General features: G+C 47.5%; 2 protein-coding genes across 3 annotated transcripts in view; both read left to right on the plus strand.

Moving 5' to 3' along the window:
* hdac3 (histone deacetylase 3) overlaps positions 1-21,921 on the plus strand; it is a 177,004-nt gene that overhangs the window by 77,752 nt on the left and 77,331 nt on the right. The window lies entirely within an intron of this gene.
* The window catches only part of LOC144686018 (F-BAR and double SH3 domains protein 2-like), a 78,706-nt gene that overhangs the window by 42,452 nt on the left and 14,333 nt on the right, over positions 1-21,921 (plus strand). For both annotated transcript variants that reach the window (XM_078551139.1, XM_078551141.1), the window contains exons 7-14: positions 2,872-2,935; positions 4,179-4,307; positions 8,269-8,391; positions 13,248-13,343; positions 14,927-15,046; positions 18,200-18,304; positions 20,132-20,293; positions 21,281-21,415. In XM_078551139.1, coding sequence (XP_078407265.1) covers positions 2,872-2,935; positions 4,179-4,307; positions 8,269-8,391; positions 13,248-13,343; positions 14,927-15,046; positions 18,200-18,304; positions 20,132-20,293; positions 21,281-21,415 — 934 coding nt within the window. The remainder of the gene's footprint in view (positions 1-2,871; positions 2,936-4,178; positions 4,308-8,268; positions 8,392-13,247; positions 13,344-14,926; positions 15,047-18,199; positions 18,305-20,131; positions 20,294-21,280; positions 21,416-21,921) is intronic.

Below are 21,921 nucleotides of genomic sequence, written 5' to 3' on the forward strand. Positions count from 1 at the left end.
CTCACTGGGGTACGGGTTCCACAGGCACTATCTCTCACTGGGGTAAGGGTTCCACACACACTGACTCTCACCGGGGTACGTGTTCCACACACACTGACTCTCACCGGGGTATGTGTTCCACACACACTGACTCTCACCGGGGTACGTGTTCCACACACACTGACTCTCACCGGGGTACGTGTTCCACACACACTGACTCTCACCCGGGTACGTGTTCCACACACACTGACTCTCACCGGGGTACATGTTCCACACACACTGACTCTCACTGGAGTGCAGATTCCACACACTGACTGTCACTGGTGTACGTGTTTCACACACACTGACTCTCACTGGGGCATGCGTTCCACACACAATGACTTTCCCCTGGGATACGGGTTTCACGCACACTGACTCTCACTGGTCTATGGGTTCCACACACACTGACTCTCACTGGGGTACGGGTTCCACACATACTGACTCTCACTGGGGTACAGGTTCCACACACACTGACTCTCACTGGTGTACGGGTTCCACACACACTGACTCTCACTGGGGTAAGGGTTCCACACACACTGACTCTCACTGGGGTATGGGTCCACACACAATGACTCCCCCTGGCGTACGGGTTTAACACACACTGACTCTCACTGGGTACGGGTTCCACACACACTGACTCTCACTGGGGTAAGGGTTCCACACACACTGACTCTCACTGGGGTATGGGTCCACACACAATGACTCCCCCTGGCGTACGGGTTCAACACACACTGACTCTCACTGGGTACGGGTTCCATGGACACTGACTCTCTCTGGGCTATGGGTTCCACACACACTGACTCTCACTGGGGTACGGGTTCCACACACAATGACTCCCCCTGGGGTACAGGTTCAACACACACTGACTCTCACTGGGTACGGGTTCCATGGTCACTGACTGTCTCTGGGCTATGGGTTCCACACACACTGACTCTCACTGGGGTATGGGTTCCACACACACTGACTCTCACTGGGGTACGGGTTCCACACACACTGACTCTCACTGGGTAACGGGTTCCACACACACTGACTCCCACTGGGGTATGGGTTCCACACACACTGACTCTCACTGGGGTACGAGTTACACACACACTGACTCTCACTGGGGTACGGGTTCCACAGGCACTATCTCTCACTGGGGTAAGGGTTCCACACACACTGACTCTCACCGGGGTACGTGTTCCACACACACTGACTCTCACCGGGGTATGTGTTCCACACACACTGACTCTCACCGGGGTACGTGTTCCACACACACTGACTCTCACCGGGGTACGTGTTCCACACACACTGACTCTCACCCGGGTACGTGTTCCACACACACTGACTCTCACCGGGGTACATGTTCCACACACACTGACTCTCACTGGAGTGCAGATTCCACACACTGACTGTCACTGGTGTACGTGTTTCACACACACTGACTCTCACTGGGGCATGCGTTTCACACACAATGACTTTCCCCTGGGATACGGGTTTCACGGACACTGACTCTCACTGGTCTATGGGTTCCACACACACTGACTCTCACTGGGGTACGGGTTCCACACATACTGACTCTCACTGGGGTACAGGTTCCACACACACTGACTCTCACTGGTGTACGGGTTCCACACACACTGACTCTCACTGGGGTAAGGGTTCCACACACACTGACTCTCACTGGGGTATGGGTCCACACACAATGACTCCCCCTGGCGTACGGGTTTAACACACACTGACTCTCACTGGGTACGGGTTCCACACACACTGACTCTCACTGGGGTAAGGGTTCCACACACACTGACTCTCACTGGGGTATGGGTCCACACACAATGACTCCCCCTGGCGTACGGGTTCAACACACACTGACTCTCACTGGGTACGGGTTCCATGGACACTGACTCTCTCTGGGCTATGGGTTCCACACACACTGACTCTCACTGGGGTACGGGTTCCACACACAATGACTCCCCCTGGGGTACAGGTTCAACACACACTGACTCTCACTGGGTACGGGTTCCATGGTCACTGACTGTCTCTGGGCTATGGGTTCCACACACACTGACTCTCACTGGGGTATGGGTTCCACACACACTGACTCTCACTGGGGTACGGATTCCACACACACTGACTCTCACTGGGGTACGGGTTCCACAGGCACTGACTCTCACTGGGTTACGTGTTCCACACATACTGACTCTCACTGGGTTACGTGTTCCACACACACTGACTCTCACTGGGGTATGTGTTCCACACACACTGACTCTCACTGGGGTACGGGTTCCACACACACTGACTCCCCCTGGGGTACGGGTTCCACACACACTGACTCTCACTGGGTACAAGTTCCACGGACACTGACTCTCAGTGGGCTATGGATTCCACACACACTGACTCTCACTGGATTGGGTACAGCATGGGTTAGATACAGAATAATGCTATAATTATCCTGCAAACACTTGGCTCACTTTCCGCATTTATCTTCCTATCTGAGATGTCAGTTTGGGGCAGTTTTACACAGTGACTCAGCTGGAATTGGATTGAGGGCTGGTGCAAACTCATCTCACACCAATTCTTTAGAAAGAGATCAGTGGGGATTCCCACACACAGCTATGATTAGAGTCTGGCTATCTGCGAGGTGCCAACTCCTTACCCTGTGTTCTGAACCAAAACAAGTTGCGACGGGTCAGTGGTGTGTGTGTGGGGCAGGGAGCAGTATTGATTCTGACTGGGGTTTGGCCAGTTGCAGGTTGACAGCCAGAGGAAATCCTCGAAGTTGTGCAACAAACAAAATGACTCATGTTTGCACAACAGAATCTCATGTCTATCTGGGTGAATAATAAATTGACATTTTCACCTTGCCCGTTTTAGGTCGAAAAAGAGCGAGTTTGGAATATTTCATTCAAAAACCAGTCTACAGAAGCTGAGTGCGAAGGTAGGATAAAATCGCACAGCGCAGAAGGAGGCCATTCAGCCCATCATACCAGCCGGAAAGACGAATCCAGCTGGTTCTACCCCTTTGCTTTTTCCCCGTCACCCTGAAAATTTTCTCCCCTTCAAGTATTTACCCAATTCCCTTTTGACATTTACTACTGAATCTAGTTCTACTGCCCTTTCAGGCAGTGCGTTCCAAACAAGAATATCTCACTGCATTTTCATAAAAAATGTTTCCTCATGTTGCCTTTGGCTCTTTTGCCAACCTCTTTGATCTGTGTCCCTGGTTACCAACCCTCCTGCTACTGGCAACAATTTCTCCTTGGGCAGGATTTTGCCCCCGTTGGGGGCGAAGTTGAAGGGTGGGCGCGCATGGGCAGGCTTCCAATCAGCGCCCCCGATCGGGGGCATGGTGCCAATTTATATGGGCGTGCCAATTAAGGCCGGCCCAGTGTGACATCCACATGGAAGCGCTATGCGCTCCCTGTGCGGGCGGGGGTGGAACCCCTAAATCGAGAGTACGCTCTTTCGCGCACGCACACGAAAGAGCGCACTCATCTCCCTGAGGCTAAGTGCAGCCTCAGGGAGATCGGCTGTTCTGTGACAAACATAAAAAAAAAAAGAAAAAAAAAATTCCTGACATGTCCATAATTTTTACAAAAACTTCAATAAAATTTTTAAAAACCTACGTGAAACCTCGTCCCGCCCGTAGATGAGGTTTCATGTTTTTTCTAATTCCCGCTTGGGCTCCCGGCCTGCCCGCCAACCTTAAGGTTGGACGGGCAGGTCCATTAATGAGCTAAATGACTCTGTCAGTGGCCTCAATTGGCCATTGACAGGTCGGTAGGCGCGCAGCTGATTTTGCTGAGCTCCCACCTACCGGAAAATTTAAATGGGGCGCGGTGACGTTGGGAGTTCCGCCTGACGTCACCGCACGTCATTTTACGCGTCAGCGAGCGGGCCCCGCCACCCACTCACCGACAGGAAAATCCTGCCCCTTATTTACTCTATCAAAACCCCTCCTGATTTTGAATACCTCAAATTAAATGTTCTCTCAACGCTTCTCTGCTCCAGAGAGGACAATCCCAGCTCCTCCAGTCTCCCCGAAGAACTGAAGTTGCCTTATCCTTGAAACCTTTCTGGCAAATCTGCTCTGCGCCCTCTCCAAAACCTTGGCCACCTTCCTAGAGTGCAAGGTCACATTACTCTAGCTGGCACCTGACCACGTATGTTTTGTGTTAAAGCTCTCTGCCAGGTTGTCTGAATGTAACCATCGGGTCACTGAAGCTCGGAATGAGTATCTTCTCTCGCTCGCTGCAGTTACCTCACATAAGGACCACTATCTCCAGACTGACCTGCCTATTGTCATGAAGGTATGGACTTGACCATCCAGTCAAATCAACCGCGTTTTGTGTTCACAGGTTTGCATAGAATTGCGTGGCATTTACAGCACAGAAAGAGACCATTCGGCCCAACAGATCCATCCTGGTGCTTATTCTTTGCATATGCCTCCTTTCACCCTAAAACAACAATTTGCTTTTATATGTCACCTTTAACACATCCTTTCACAGGAGCGTCATCAGACAAAAACCTGACACCAAGCCATATACAGAGATGTTCGGACAGGTGACCAAAAGCTTGGTCAAAGAGTTAGGCTTAAAGGAGCATCAAAAGAGGGTAGAGAGTTGGAGCAGTTTAGGAAATTCCAGGCCTTATGGCATTGACAGTTGAAAGCACGGCTGCTAAAGGTGGATGTGGGTAGCGGAGATGTGGATAAATTCGAGTTCATGGATGTTCCAGGATGAGAGGTCGCCAGGAGAGCATTGAAATTGGGCCTAGAGGCCACGAAGGCCTTAATGATGGTGTCAGCAGTATTGAGCTGAGGCAGGGTTGGAAACAGCTAGCGTTACAGAGGTGGAAGTGGTGATGGAGTGGATATGAGGTCAGCATTATCTCAGCGTCAAATCGAATCCTACTTCATCTCACCCCACTAACATATCTGGTGTTTATTCTCACATGAGCTTCCTCCCATTCTGTATCATTTCACCTTAACAGCATAGACTTCTGTTCCTTCCTTTCATGTATTCATATAACCACCTCTGAACGGTACCTATGTTATTCCACCAAAAGCTCCCAGTGGGAGTGAGTTTCACATTCTGATCATTCTCTGGATAAAGCACTTTTACTGGGATGAGGAACAAGAGTTGGAGAGTGTCAGCAGAACAAGGCCCCGTCACTGTAGAGCAGCAGTCAATGTACTGCCCAGTCAGTATAGCCTTGATCTGAGGGAGTCGGGCTGAGGCTGTGAGCTGCTCTGGTTGGCAGGACCTTGAATACTTTACTCAGTCCTCGCAACCAAGGTCGAAGAGAAACATTCAGGTTGTGGGAGTGAGGGAGAGAAAAGGCCCCAATTGAATCCTCTTGGTGTCAGAGGGACTGAGTTCTGAGGAAATAATAGAGACATAGTTGGATCCTTCCACCCTGGAATGGGACAACTAGGAGAGAGGCCATTACGGAAGCAGGTGAGAAATGGATTATTTATTTTTCCCTGCTCCTAAAATCATTTCACAATGAGAAAGAGCTCGATTCCAAACAAGAAAATTCTTTACAAAACTATATTTGCGCTGCAATGGTCGAAGTATTATAAAACCACAGCACTTACAACAAAAGAAGAGGCCATTCAGCCCATTGTCCTGTGCCCTCATTCTAAAAGGGCTCTTCTCTCACTCCCATTAAAATCATGGAACAGTACAGCGCAGAAGGAGGCCATTCAGCCCATCGAGTCTGCGCCTACTCCTTCACGGAGCAATCCGGTTAGTCCCACTCCCTCACTTTTTCCCCATATCCCTGCAATCTTTTTTCTCTAGATGATGGTATTTATTGAATTCCCTATTGAAGGTTTCTACTGAATCTGTTTCCACTTTCCCTGTCAGGCAGTGGATTGAAAATCTGAACCAATTGCTGGGTAAAAAAAAAAAATGTTTTTCCTCATTTTGGCCTCTGGTTATTTTGCCAATCACCTTCGACCTGTGCCCTCAGGTTATCAACCCTTCGGCCATTAGAAACAGTTTCCCCCTTTACTTAAAACAAAAACAGAATTACCTGGAAAAACTCAGCAGGTCTGGCAGCATCGGCGGAGAAGAAAAGAGTTGACGTTTCGAGTCCTCATGACCCTTCAACAGAACTGAGTAATATTAGGAGAGGGGTGAAATTAGGAGAGGGGTGAATTCCCCTTTATTTACTCTTATCTAAATCCTTCATGATTTTAAACACTTTGCTACCAGGTAGCACATCGCCTCAGTTGTTGTTGAGCCTAATGCTCAGTTCCTACTTGGATGAATCAGTAATTGGTTGTCATGAGGATTTGCAGACTGTGTTCCTGGTGTTTGCTGTGTTGCTGTGACCCTGCTTGTGGCTACCCAGAGTTAGTGAAACAGGGCTTGTACTTTGTGCTGAAGTTGGATGTGAGATCACAGGACTGCAACCTGACATTCCTTTTGAAACTCTGGCCAGCTTGATCAAATTGCCAGGATTTGTAAACTAGCTGTTCCCATGAGTCTGACTTAGACCCCTGCTTTACTTTGTCCTCGTCCAGCTGAATTTGACAAAGAAACATTGTGTGACTGACTGCTGGAGGATTAGATATTCACAGGAATTTTACAGAAACTAGTCATTCGGCCCAATGGATCCATGCTGGTGTTTATGTTTCATGTGAGCTTCCTCCCATCTGAATGATCTCTCCCCACCTCCTCCAGTATCCCGCTGCTCCCTTCTCCCACATGTCTGCATTAAAGGTGATTAAAATCTCTTCCTTAAAATGCACCCCATTCCCACGCACAGTCCCCTCCCTCTCCCGCCCTCTGGGTCCCAAACCTGCTTTGCTCCCTTGCCCACAAACTGGGCCCCATCCAGACCCCCTCCCACCCAATCAGGAAACAGAGAGAAAAGAGAAATGCCTGGGAGGGAATTCTCTTCCTCCCTTGCTCATGTAACTCCAACCCCTTCCATAAGCTCCCCTCTATGCTCTACAGCTCCAATTCCCCCTCTGTAGCTCCTCCCCTCCCCTCCCCTCTGTAGCTCCTCCCCTCCCCTCTGTAGCTCCTTCCCTCCCAGTTGTAGCCCCTTCCCTCTGAAATTCCCAATTCCTCCCCTTCCTTTCCCTCTGTAACTCCCATGCCCTCTGTAGCTCCTCCTTTTCCGTCTGTAACTCCTTCCTTCCCTTAGACCTCCTTCCCTCCCCTCTTTAACCCCAAATTCCTCCCTCCCCTATTGCACTGAGTAGGGCTGATACATGCTCAGGCAGCCATTATTGAACTAACTATTTACACCTCCCCAACAGAGAGGGCTGAGAGGGCAGCTCTTACAATATACAACACTCCCTCCCTACTTAAAAAAAACTTGTACCATTGTACATATATGTACATAATTTCCCAGGATATATGACTAAACCAATATCAACAATACCTGCACTTTAACAGGTTGGGTTGCATGCTTGTTTTTACTGTAATCACAACCAAAACATATATGATCAAAATAACTAGAGGAAAAAATTGTTTTCCTTAACACCAGTATGTGTCTAACAAAAATATCATCGTTTGACAAGAAATAATGAAAAGAACAATTTTTTATCTTTTTCCTTCCTATATACTTCCAATTAACCTATCTGGCTTTTTCCTCTTTCTGTCTGGGTAACTCCTTCGGTTTCCATTAGCTTGGCTCTAATCTCTCAACATCCCTGTGTCAAACCTGAACTCTGATTTTGACTGCCAGCTCCTTTTAATGGTTGGAGCAGTGACGTTGGTTGATTTGTCTTAATCAAAGACCCTGACTCACTTTGTTCTACTGATGGAGGTAACAAGGGCATGGATGAGCAGGCACACACATGTACACTTCAACAGGAATTGCTGTACCATGACCAGAAGCAGGAATTCTGGCTGAATTTTTAAAAAAATTTCCCTAGGCCTTAGTCCATGCTGAGGCTGGTTTCAGTGACACCAGCTGCTATCGGCCCAGTTTAGACCAATGGTGATTGGAGTTCAATCAAGTGGCCCTCAATTTTATGAAGTCCATCTTTTCCATTCCTTGGCATTATTCAGTGCGACTCTTTCCTGATGGTGTTGGTTCTCTGAGGGCTATCAGTCTAGGACACTGGGAGAACCCCAGGCATTTCTTTGTTTTCCCTTGAGTGTAGAATTGAACTCCAGAGTCTTTCTGGTGAAAGAATTCCAGATTTCCATTACCCTTTGTGTCAAGACGTGCTTCCTGACATCACCACTGAATGGTCCAGGTCTAATCTTAAGATTATGTCACCTTGTTCTCTGATTTTTTTTTCAGAATTTGGATGGTGATGTGTACAATAAGCTACAGGAATACTTTGTCCTGATCAGCAAGACCGAGATTGATGCCTGTCAGTCGGGGCAGGAATGTTTCCGGAGTGTTCTAGAATCTTCCAGTAAGGTAGCGAACTTTTGATTATTCCATCTGTGTTTGAAATTGTGGAATTTTCTTTAAGTGAATCTCTCATTTTTTTTGTGGTTTGTGTTTATTTGTAGAGCCATACAGCACAGAAGGAGGCCATTTGGCCCATCACCCCTGTGCTGGCTCTTTGAAAGAGTTGTCCAATATATTCCCACACCCCGGCAAGTTCCCCATAACCCTGCAAGTTAGTGCTGTACAAGTACATGTACGATTGTCAACACACTGCTTAAGGTTACAGAACCATCAGGTTTCTGTTACTACATTAATTGTCCAGAGAATGTGAGCTCAAACCAAAGTTCAAATGGCTGTTTGAGAATTTTAATTCATTGCGTAAGTCAAGAAAAAAAATTAAATCTAGAAATAAAGAGCTGGTTGAAATAGAAGTGACTGTGAAAGCTGTCGGATTGCTGTAAAAATCCAACTGGTTCACTAATACCCTTTAGCGGGGGAGACCTGCTGTTCTGACCTGGTCTGGCCGACATGTGACTCCAGACATGCAGCAATGTGGTTGATTCTTAACTGCCCTCTGAAATAGCCTGGTAGGCCACACAGCCTGCATCAAACCCACTTCCAGTGTTCTAGATGAATGGCCATTACCACCTTCCCAGGGCAACCATGCTGAAATGATAAAGATCTGCATTTATATAGCGCTTTTCACAACTTCAAGATTTCCCAAAGTGCTTTACAGCCAGTTAGATGATTTTGAAATGCAATCACTGTTGTCAAGTAGGAATCATGGCAATCAATTTGTTTACAGCAATGTGATACATTACCAGACAACCTGTTTTTAGAGATGTAATTCGAGAGATAAATATTGGCCCTGGATACCAGGGAGAACCCCCTCACCCCCGCCCCCCCTTCGAATACTGAGATCTTTCACATCTACCCGAGAGGACTTTGGGTTAATGTGTCATCGAAAGATGGCACTCCTGACAGTGCAGCACTCCCTCAGAATTGCCCCTCTGACAGTACAGCATTGCCTCAAACTTCACTCACATTAAATCGTCCATCATGTCACCGTGAACCAAGTGGTCAGTCAGCTGCTCCATGTAGCAAGGACACCGTTGGAAAAGAAGATAAAATGCATCACCTGTAACGAACTGAAGAAAAACCCGCCAGCAACGTGCAGAATACGGCAGTCCTGATCCCTTCGAGATCACAGAACTGGAGAGAGCATTACGGGGGCCTGAAATGCGGCAAAGCAGCAGAATTCCTGAAATCCAGAATTCCGGTGCTCGTGCCTGGCAGGCTCAGCTCTACACAGGAATCATCAGCTCAGGCTCACTCCCGAATCATTGCCATTCCAAAACCTGGAAAAGATCTCACATTGGTGCCCAACCATCAGCCAACTTCACTACTTTCTGCGTTCTTTAAGATCTTTGAGCATCTTCTCATGCAACGCATATCTCCAGAAGTAGAGACCATCCTTAACGCTGACCAAGCTGAAATCCGTGAGGGGTGCAGTACATGTGATCAAGCTTTAGCACTCACCACCTTCGTTGAAAATGGCGGGGCGGGGAGTGGTTGGGGGAAAGGATAAAAAAGGATGCAAAAAAAATATATTAAAAATATAAAAAGGAAAAAAAGAATAAATAAATAAAAGAAAAAGAAAAAAATCTGGATTAAAAAAGGGGTCATGATGGAGAAGAGCGTTCGTGGTCTGAAGTTATTGAACTCAATGTTAAGCCCGGAAAGCTGTAAAGTGCCGAATCCGAAGACGTTCGTGATGTTTGCGTTGGGCTTCACTGGAACATTGCAGCAGGCCAAGGATGGACATATGGGCATGAGAGCAGGATAGTGTGTTGAAATGGCAAGCGACAGGAAAGTCTGCGTCATGCTTGTGGACTGAGCAAAGGTGTTCCACAAAGGGGTCACCCAGTCTGCATTTAGTCTCCCCAATGTAGAGGAGACCGCATTGGGAGCAGCGAATGCAGTAGACCAGATTGCATGAGGTGCAAGTGAAGTGCTGCTTCACCTGAAAGGAGTGTTGGGGCCTTGGATGGTGAGGGAGGAGGTAAAGGGGCAGGTGTTGTACCTTGTGTCGCTGCATGGGAAGGTGCCGTGGGAAGAGAATGAGGAGTTGGGGAGATGGAGGAGTGGACCAGGTTGTCCCGAAGAGAACAGTCCCTACAAAATGCTGACGGCAGCGGGTGAGGGGAAGTTGTGTTTGGTGGTGGCATCGTGCTGGAATTGGCGGAAATGATGGAGAATGATCCTTTGAATGCAAAGGCTGGTGGAGTGAAAAATGAGGACAAGAGGGACCCTATCATGGTGCTGGGAGGGAGGGGAAGGAGTGAGGGCAGAGGTGCGGGAGATTGGTAGGACATGGTCGATGACTGAATTGGTGCCACTTTATGATCTCGTCTGGACCTGGAAAAATTTATCTATTTTGCTTCCAGTTTCCACCCCTCTCTCTCCTTCATATGGTCCAGCTCCAGAACTTTCCTTCTCTTCCTTGACTCTGTCTCCATTTCTGGTGATAAACTGTCTACCAAAATCCATTACAAGCCCACCGACTCCCACGGCTACCTCGACTACAGCTCCTCGCACCCCGCTTCCTGTAAGGACTCCATCCCCCAGTACCTCCGCCCAGCCGCATCTGTTCCGATGATGCTACCTTCTGAAACGGCGCTTCTGACATGTCTTCTTTTTTCCTTAACCGAAGGATTCCACCCCCCCGACCCCCGACCCCCACTGTGGCTGACAGGGCCCTCAACTGTGTCCTACCCATTTGCCATATCTCTGTCCTCTCCCTCCCAGAACCATGATAGGGTCCCCCTTGACCTTACTTTTCACCCCACCCGCCTGCACATTCAAAGATTATCCTCTGCTATTTCTGCCAACTCCAGCATGATGCCACCACCAAACACATCTTCCCCTCACTCCCCCCATCAGCATTCTGTAGAAGCCATTCTCTCCGTAGCACCCTGGTCCACTCCTCCATCACCCCGACTCCTCATCTCCTTCCCACAGCACCTTCCCATGCAACTGCAGAAGGTGCAACACTTGCCCCTTTACCTCCCCTCTCCTCACCGTCAAAGGCCCCAAACACTCATTTCAGGTGAAGCAGCATTTCACTTGCACTTCCTTCAATTTAGTCTACTGCATTCGTTGCTCCCAATGCGATTTCCTCTACATTGGAGAGACCAAACGCAGACTGGGTGACCGCTTTGCGGAACACCTTCGGTCTGTCCGCAAGCATGACCCAGACCTCCCTGTCGCTTGCCATTTCAAAACTCCACCCTGCTCTCGTGCCCACATGTCCGTCCTTGGCCTGCTGCATTGTTCCAGTGAAGCTCAACGCAAACTGGAGGAACAGCACCTCATCTTCTGACTAGGCACTTTACAGCCTGCCGGACTGAATATTGAATTCGACAACAACTTCAGACCATGAACTCTCTCCCCCCGATCTTTACCCCTTTTTAAAATTCATTTTTTAAAGTTTATTTTTCTATTATTTATTTTATTTATTCATTTTTTTCATCTTTTAATACATTTTTTAAATCCTTTGTCAATCCTTTTTCCCTACCCCACTCCACCCACAGGGCCATCAGTCACTTGTTGCTATGGGCAGAATATTGCACTCGTCAGGTGGGCGCACGCCCGACCCGAATGAGTGTAAAAAGATGAGCAATGATGTCTTGACATCACCTCGCACTTGCGCGATATTTCGGTCGGCGGGCGCACGCAGGAGTTGGCAGCCCACCCGCCGACAATTAACAGGCCGATTAAGTCCATTAAAATAATAATTCACTGATATTTTCCGGAGGTGGAAAAGCCAGGCGGCCTTCAGAATTTTTTTCTGAAACCTCATCCACGGGTGGGATGAGGTTTCCAACCGCAAACAAAAATGTTAAAGTTTCATTCATCACGTGTCCCTGCTCTCGTGACAAGAGTACACGAGGGGACATGTTTTTAACATTGCTCAAGGTTTTAATTTTTCGAGTTTATAAATCATCCGCTGTTGCTGCGCGCACCCGCGGGCGTGCGTGAACTCCCGCCCCACCCTCCTCTCGCCCTCGCCCCCGGCAGTGCTGGGCGCTGCGGCGTGCGTTTCAGGCTGGCTGCCCGTTGTTTGGCCAGCCAGCGTGAAATCGATGTCAGGGCCCAATTGCGGGTGGTGGTCAACTTGGCGATCGCTCCTGGGCCTACCAACTGTGCTCCACCCCAAATAAGGTGAAAATCCTGGCCTGTGTTGTGCTTTCACAGAGTGCTGACCCTTGCACTGCTATTAACACCTTGTGCTATCTTACCTTCATGCCACTATCAGCACCTTCCTTAGCCTTTACACTACCATTGACACTCCCTTTGCCTTGTGTCCATGACATCTTTGTCGACCCCTCCTCCGCTCCCCCCTATCCCTGACCTCCCATTTTGCTCCACCCCCTCTCAAACAGTATAAAATCCATCACGTTTCTACTTCTCCACACGTATTATAGGTCAGGTGATCAGAAGCTTGGTCAAGGAGGTAGGTTTTTAAGGAGTGTCTGAAAGGAAGAAAGAGAGGAGAGGAGGAGAGGTCTAACAGGGAAATTCCAGAGCTTAGGGCGCAGATAGTTGAAGGCACGGAGTAATTAAAATATGGGATGCATATAAGAGGCCAAAGGAGGTCAGCGAGAACAGGAGCAATGAGTGAATGGGGCATGGTGCGAGTTCAAGTTGAGCTCAAGTTCACGGAGGATGAAAGACAGGAGGTCAGCAGATGAAGCATCCTGAGGCATCTGTGAGCGGTTTTGAGGCATAGTGTAAATGCCGGACCCATTTGAACCCTCCTAATCCCTTCAGCTCAGAGTACAAACACCCAAAGTGAACATCCTCTTGTGTCTCCACTGCAGATTTCCCGTGACTGCGACCTTCAGTCATTCCTCCAGGAGAACCCAGTGTTTACTGAGCCCTCTGCTTTCCCCTTCCAGCCGGCCGGTTCTGACAAGGTAAGTAAGCCAGGAGGGATTGAACGAGTTCCCACCTGTTTACGCTGTTCTGTCTCCCACAACATTCAAAGCCAAGTTTGTAAATCTTTAAACTTGAGTGATTGAGCTCCTTGTGTCTCACTGAGCTTTTTTAAGTTAATTCTCGGGACATGGGCATCGCTGGCAAGGCCGTCACCTTTTGTCCATCCCTAGTTGCCCTGAGATGGTGTAGTGAGGCACTGCCTTACATCTGTTGGTGTTCTCTCTTGGATGGTGTTTTGGAGCCATCCAGGCAGGTGGTCGATATTCCATCTGCCTTGATCCCTGTGGGTAATTCAGAGGCTTTGCGTGGTCAGGTGAGGAGAGGCACACTTGTGTTTGGGAAACCACCCAGCCCCTAGGAACATAGGATCTGGAGGAGACCATTCAGCCCTTGGAGCCTGTTCTGCCATTCAGTTAACTCCATTTATTCACCTTAATTCCATAACCCTTAAAACCCTTTTACAACAAAAACCTACCAGTCAAAATTTCAATTAACCCCAGACCTCAATGGCTTTTTGTGGGGAGCGAGCTTCCGGTTTCCACTACCTTCTGTGTGAAGAAGTGCTTCCTGACATCGCCCCTGAACAGCATAGCTGTAATTTTAAGGTTATGTCCCCTTGTCCTGGATTACCGCCATCCCCCACACAACCAGAGGAAATAGTTTCTCTCTATCTGCCCTGTTAACTCCTCAGTTAGGTCACCCCTTAATTTTTCAAACTCAAGGGAATACAAGCCTACCCCATGCAATCATGCCTCATAATTTGCTTCTATAAACCCCCCGGTCTCAATCCAGTGAGGCTGCCCCCTCTCCTAGGCCAGTATACCCTTCCTGTGGTGAGACACCGAAGCAGCACACTCCAGGTGGGGCCTGAGCAAGGCTCTGTTCTTCTTTCTTTTATTGTTTCATGAGATGTGGATATTACTGGCTGGGCCAGCATTTATTGCCCATCCGTAACTGCTCTTGAGAAGGTGGTGGTGAGTTGCCTTCTTGAACAGTCCATGTGGTGTAGGTACACCCACAGTGCTGTTAGGGAGGGAGTTCCAGGATTTTGACCCAGTGACAGTGATATAGTTCCAAGTCAGGATGGTGTGTGGCTTGGAGGGGAACTTGTAGGTGGTTGAGTTCCCATGCATCTGTTGGCCTTGTCCTTCGAGGTGGTAGAGGTCATGGGTTTGGAAGGTACTGTCGAAGGAAAGAAGGCACTGTCTCTGCCCTGTCCTTGTAACTGGTCTGGTTATGCTTCAGGTGGTGATAATGGGAATTTTGTAAATAATTGAGGACTTCCTTGATACTGAGCTGCTCAAACCCTGAAATGGAGGGAAGATCATCGATGAAGCAGCAGGTCAAATGACCAATTTCACGAGTTCTAATGATGGGGTTTGAACTCCTGTCCCTGGGTTATTGTTAATACCTTACTCTGTTAGACATGATCTGTTGATCAATCTGTTGATTGTAAAATTCACTGAAGTAATGACAGCACGTAACTAACTAACCCCAAATGATCAGCTTTGTATTTCTGGCATTTACTAATTGACTCCCTCTGTTCTTCACTGCGTGGTAGGTTTGCCAGTTGGAAATACAGCCAGGCAACAGGGGCAGAGAGTCCAGTTTGGACAAGGAGGCACGCAAGTGGGCAACTAAACTGGCCAATAACCATAAGGTCATCGCACATGGAGAGCGGGTCAGTGAGAGTGACTTTACTCATGGTTTCTGTTTTCAGGTGTTGCTACATTGACTATCTGGAAGGAATTATCAAGGGCCTTAATTATCACAATGCTAACTCCTCTCTGATCTCCACAACATAAGACCATAAGACATAGGAGCAGAAATTAGGCCATTCGGACCATCGAGTCTGCTCCGCCATTCAATCATGGCTGATAAGTTTCTCAACCCCATTCTCCCGCCTTCTCCCCGTAACCTTTGATCCCCTTACCAATCAAGAACCTATCTATCTCAGTCTTAAATACACTCAATGACCTGGCCTCCACAGCCTTCTGTGGCAATGAATTCCATAGATTTGCCACTCTCTGGTTAAAGAAGTTTCTCCTCATCTCTGTTCTAAAAGGTCTTCCCTTTACTCTGAGGCTGTGCCCTCAGGTCCTAGTCTCTCCTACTAATGGAAACATTTTCCCCACGTCCACTCTATCCAGGCCTTTCAGTATTCTGTAAGTTTCAATCAGATCCCCCCTCATCCTTCTAAACTCCATCGAGTATAGACCCAGAGTCCTAAAACGTTCCTCATTTGTTAAGCCTTTCATTCCTGGGATCATTCTCGTGAACCTCCTCTGGACCCTCTCCAGGGCCAGCACATCCTTCCTGAGATACGGGGCCCAAAATTGCTCACAATATTCTAAATGTGGTCTGACCATAGCCTTATAAAGCCTCAGCAGCACATCCCTGCTTTTATATTCTAGTCCTCTTGAAATAAATGCCAATATTGCATTTGCCTTCCTAACTACCGACTCAACCTGCAAGTTAACCTTAAGAGAATCCTGGACTAGGACTCCCAAGTCCCTTTGCACTCCAGATTTCTGAATTCTCTCTCCATTTAGAAAATAGTCTATGCCTCAATTCTTCCTACCAAAGTGCATGACCTCACACTTGCCCACGTTGTATTCCATCTGCCACTTCTTTGCCCATTCTCCTAACCTGCCCAAATCCTTCTGCAGCCTCCCCACCTCCTCAATACTACCTGTCCCTCCACCTATCTTTGTATCATCTGCAAACTTAGCCAGGATGCCCTCAGTTCCTTCATCTAGATCATTAATGTATAAAGTGAAAAGTTGTGGTCCCAACACTGACCCCTGCGGAACTCCATTAGTCACCGGCCACCATCCTGAGAAGGACCCCCTTATCCCCACTCTCTGCCTCCTGCCAGACAGCCAATCTTCTATCCATGCGAGTACCTTGCCTCTAACACCATGGGCTCTTATCTTACTGAGCAGCCTCCTGTGCGGCACCTTGTCAAAGGCCTTCTAGAAGTCCAAGTAGATAACATCCATTGGCTCTCCTTTGTCTAACCTACTCGTTACCTCCTCAAAGAATTCTAACAGATTTGTCAGGCATGACCTCCCCTTGATGAAACCATGCTGACTTTGCCCTATTTTACCATGCACTTCCAAGTATTCTGAAATCTCATCCTTAATAATGGTCTCTAAAATCTTACCAACGACCGAGGTCAGGCTAATCGGCCTGTAATTTCCCGTCTTTTGCGTCACTCCCTTCTTAAACGGGATTTACATTAGCGATTTTCCAGTCCTCTGGGATCCTCCCTGACTCCAGTGATTCCTGAAAGATCACCACTAACGCCTCCACTATCTCTTCAGTTATCTCCTTCAGAACTCTGGGGTGTAATCCATCTGGTCCAGGTGATTTATCCACCCTCAGACCTTTCAGTTTTCCTAGCACCTTCTCCTTGGTAATGGCCACCACACTCACCTCTGCCCCCCGACTCTCTTGAACTTTGGGGATGTCACTCGTGTCTTCCACTGTGAAGACTGACGCAAAGTACATATTCAGTTCCTCCGCCATTTCTTTGTTCCCCATTACTACTTCTCCAGCGTCATTTTCCAGCGGCCCAATGTCCACTTTTGCCTCTCTCTTACCCTTTATATATCTAAAAAAACTCTTGCAATCTTCTTTTATATTACTGGCTCGTTTACCCTCATTTAATCTTCTCCCTCCTTATTTCTTTTTTAGTTGTCTTCTGTTGGTCTTTGTAGGCTTCCCAATCCCCTGGTTTCCCACTGCTCTTCGCCGCATTGTATGCTTTCTCTTTAGCTTTTATGCTGTCCCTGACTTCCCTTGTCAGCCATGGTTGCCTCGTCCTCCCTTTAGTATGCTTCTTCTTCCTAGGGATGAATTTTTGCTGTGTCTCCCAAATTACTCCCAGAAACTCCTGCCATTGCTGTTCCACTGTCTTTCCTGCTAGGCTCATCTCCCAGTCAATTCTGGCCAGCTCCTCCCTCATGCCTCTGTAGTTGCCTTTATTCAACTGTAATACCATTACATCTGATTCCAGCTTTTTCCTCTCAAATTGCAGGGTAAATTCTATCATATTATGGTCACTTCCTCCTAAGGGTTCCTTCACCTAAGGCTCCCTTATCAAATCTGCCTCATTTCACATCACTAAATCTAGAATTGCCTGTTCCCTAGTGGGCTCCACCACAAGCTGCTCCAAAAAGCCATCTCGTAGACATTCCACAAATTCCTTTTCTTGGGATCCACTACCAACCTGATTTTCCCAGTCTATATGCATATTGAAATCCCCCATGATCACTGTAACCTTGCCTTTCTTACACGCCTTTTCTATCTCCTGGTGTATCTTGTGCCCCACATCCTGACTGCTGTTCGGAGGCCTGTACATAACTCCCATTATGTTTTTTTTTTTACCTTTGCGGTTCCTCAACTCTACCCACACAGATTCTACATCATCTGACCCTACATCATTTCTTGCTATCGATTTAATTTCATTTCTTACTAACAAAGCAACCCCACCCCCTCTGCCAACCTGCCTATCTTTTCGATAGGATGTATATCCTTGGATATTTAGCTCCCAGTCCTGATCCCCTTGCAGCCATGTCTCCGTGATGCCCACCACATCATACCTGCCAATTTCAATCTGCGCCACAAGCTCATTTACCTTATTTCGTATACTGCGTGCATCTGATCTAATCTATGATCTCCATGTGCTGCACACTCTGCCCTAAAATCTACACATGCTATATGATTCGCTCTATGATCTTCACACACTGTATGATCTGCTCTGTAATCTCTACATGATCCCATCTATGATCTCCACACACCATCTGATGTACTCTATGCTTCCTTTCAGGTTTTACGCAACTTAGAACAGCGAAGGAAGCTGCTGTCTGAGGAAGAGGCATCAAGCATCGAGTCAAAGATGGACGAGATTAAGGAGAGCATTAGGAAAGCAGAGGTGAGGGGTCACTGGGAGGGCCGGGCACCTTACACAACCATTTAGGGAAGGAGGTTTGTGAATGTGAAATGAGCCAAATTATGGTATAGCAGAGAGTTGACCCTGTAACTCAGTGGAGTGACCACTGCTGTTTGGGTACTTCTCACTCACCTTGGAAAGTGTTGCTTCCAAGTTTTGTATGATTCACAAATTTTGAAATTGTGCCCTATACACCAAGATCTAGGCCATTAATATATACTAGGAAGAGCAGGTTAACACCAGCAACTGGAGATCCTCACTATAAACCTCCCTGCAGTCTTATAAATAACTGTTCACTACAGCTCTGTTTCCTGTTACTCAACCAATTTCATATCCATGTTGCCACTGTCCCTTTTATTCCATAAGCTTTAACTTTGCTCTCAAGTATATTGTGAGGCACTTTATCAGATGCCTTTAGGAAGTCCATGCACAAACACATCAACAACATTACCATCATTAACTCTCTCTGTTACCTCATTAAAAAAACTCCAGCAAATTAGTTAAACGCTATTTGCCCTTAACAAATCTCTGCTGGCTTTCCTTAATTAATCCACGTTCGTTCAAGTGACTATTAAATTCGTCCTGAACTATCGTTTCTAGAAGTTTCTGCACCACAGTGGTTCAATTCACTGGCCTGTAGTTGCTGGGCTTATCTTTCTTTGAACAAGGGTGTAACATTTGCAATTTTGCAGTCCTCTGGCCAACTACCCCTGAGTCTAAGGAAGACTGAAAAATTACGGTCAGTGCCTCTGTAATTTCCACTCTCAATTCCCTCACTATACTTGGATGTATCTCATCCAGTTCTGATGTCTTATCAACTGACAACCTATTCAACATCTCCTTATCAAGTTTAAACCCTCCAAGTGTCTGAACTACCTCCCCTTCCACCAGGAGCTGCACAGCATCTTCTTCCTTGGTGAAGACAGCTGCAAAGTATTCATTTAGTACCTCAGCCATGCCTACTGCCTCCATGTGGAAATCCCTTTTCAGTCCCTAATTGGCCCCGCTCCTCCTTTTACCACCATCTTACTATTTATGTGCCTATGGAAGACTTTAAGATTCCCTTTTTAGTCAGCGGCCAATCTCTTTTCATACCCTCTATTTGCTTTTTCGCCTCCCCTCTGAACCTTCTATATTCACCTTGGTTCTCAGTTGTATTTATCCACCTGACATCTGTCATAAGCACACATTTTCTGCTTCATCTTAATCTCTATCTCTTTCATTATCAAGGAAGCTCTGGATATGTTTGCCCCACCTTACCCCTTCATGAGAATATACCTTGATTGTACCCGAACTATCTCTTCTTTAAACATAGCTCATTTTTCAGTTACCATTTCTCTTGCCAACCTTTGATTCCAATTTATTCGGCCCAGATCCATTCGTACCCCATTGAAGTTGTCTTTCTCTCAGTTAGTTATTCTTACTAGGGGTTGATTGTTCTTTGTTTCTTTCCATAGCCAACCTACACCCTATGATACAATGATTGTACCCTAAACGTTCCCTTACCGACACTTGATTCACTTAGCCCACCTCATTCACAAGAATCAGGCTTAGCAGTGCCTCCTTTCTCACTCTGGGAACTCTTGCCCCTCTCTGCCTTTTCCACTATGACGACCGCAGTCTATATTCAGATAATTAAAGTCCCTGCTGGGCTTTTCCTAGTCTCCGAGACTTATTTAGTTGCTGAAAAGGTGCAATAATCCCAAAAAATGGGGTTGGGGTGGGATTGGATTGGCCCTGCAGCTGGAATGGGTTGGAGGAACATCTTGGCCGTTCCTGAGCAATTGTATCTTTATGTTTCTCACTCAGACGAGCAAGTTGAAGGCAGCTTCACGCTTGAACCTGCTGCGTGAGGCTGGACTCGAGGTGGACACGTGGCTGGTCAGCACCATGAATCAAGCAAGTGAGGAGCTGGAAAGAGAGAGGAAGCTGAGTGAGGCTAGAGTGTCAAATGGAGGCATGACCCCAGAGGTGAGAAAGTTTCAAACACAGCACTGTATCAGGAGTAAAACCTATATAAAATGTACCAAACAGACTGTGTCACATTGTCCAGGGTGTCTCCAACATACAGCAACATCATTGTCAGAGAGTTAAAGTCAAACTTTCTCTCTTTCTCTGTTTCCCCTCCCCCATCTTTCTGTGCCCTGTCTCTCTCTCTCTCTCTCTCTCTTTCTTTCTGTCTCTCCCTCTCTCTACTTCTGTGTTTGCCTCTTTTCGTCTCTTCCTCTCTGTCTGCCTCTGTTTCTCTCTCTCTCTCTCTCTCTCTATATCCGTCTTTCCCTAACTCTCTGTGACTACCTTTCTGTCTCTCTCTCTCTCTCAAACTTTTTAAGTTCCTCTCTCTCTCGGTTCTTCTCTCACTCTCTCAATCTGCCTCTGTATCTGCCTATCTCTCTCTCCCACTCTCCCTCTTTCTCTTCCCCCCCTTTCTCTCTTCCCCCCATTTCTCTCTTCACCCTTCTTTCTCTCCTTCCCCCCCTCTTTCTCTCTCCCCCCTTTCTCTCTCCTCCCCTTTCTCTCTCTCCTCTCCTTTCTCTCTCTCCTCTCCTTTCTCTCTCCCCCCTTTCTCTCTTCCCCCCTTTCTCTCTTCCCCCCTTTCTCTCTTCCCCCCTTTCTCTCTTCCCCCTTTCTCTCTTCCCCCCCTTTCTCTCTCCCCCCCTCTCTTCCCCCTCTTTCTCTCTCCCCCCCTCTCTTCCCCCTCTTTCTCTCTTCCCTTTCTTTCTCTCTTCCCCCTTTCTCTCTTCCTCTCCTCTTTTTCTCTTCCCCCGCCTCTTTTTCTCTTCCCCCGCCTCTTTCTCTTTCTCCCACCCTTTCTCTGGACTTCTCTCTCTCTCTTTCTCTGGTCCTCTCTCTCTCCCCTATGTGCTTCTCTCTGTCCCTGTCTCTCTCTGTCTCTTTCTCTCTCCTTCCTATTACAGTTGCCTGCCACGACTTTCAATTTACTTGTTATTTTGACAGTTTGACGAGTTGGATTTCACTGATTTTGAGGAGTTTGATGACAACAATGAGATCTTTGATGAGAACAGCGAGTCAAACCAAGTCGGTTCTGCTCGTGTATACCCTGTGCTCTGTAAAGTACTCTATAGTTACCAGGTGAGTGGGTCAGCAATCTTCTTGGCTCCAGTGCAGTCGTAGCTCAGTGTGTAGTGTTCTCACTTCTGAATTAGAGAGACTGTGGTTTCAAGCCCCACTCCAGAGACTTGAACCTATAATCACAGCAATGGGATAGTGATGAAAGAACTTGTTTTACTGATGTCGGTTAGGGAATAACCATTCTGCTGGACACAAGAATGAGCACCTCTCAACCCCTGCTCTTCTTTGAAATATAGACCGGGGACTTATTTTTTTACATCCATCTGCGAGAGCAGGTGGGACCTCAATTTAACAAACCATTAAAACAACAGCCCCTCTGACAGTGCAGCACTCCCCCAGTGCTGCCCCTCCACCCATCATGTGCTCCCTCAGTTCTGCCCCTCTGACAGTGCAGCAGTCACTCAGTATTGACCATCTGACAGCATGGTGCTCCCTCGGTACTGACCCTCCGACAGTGCAGTAGCCCCTCAGTACCGACCCTCTGACAATGCAGCACTCCCTTAGTA

Source organism: Cetorhinus maximus, chromosome 10 (genome assembly GCF_964194155.1).
Source record: "Cetorhinus maximus chromosome 10, sCetMax3.hap1.1, whole genome shotgun sequence".
NCBI classification, from domain to species: Eukaryota; Metazoa; Chordata; class Chondrichthyes; order Lamniformes; family Cetorhinidae; genus Cetorhinus; species Cetorhinus maximus.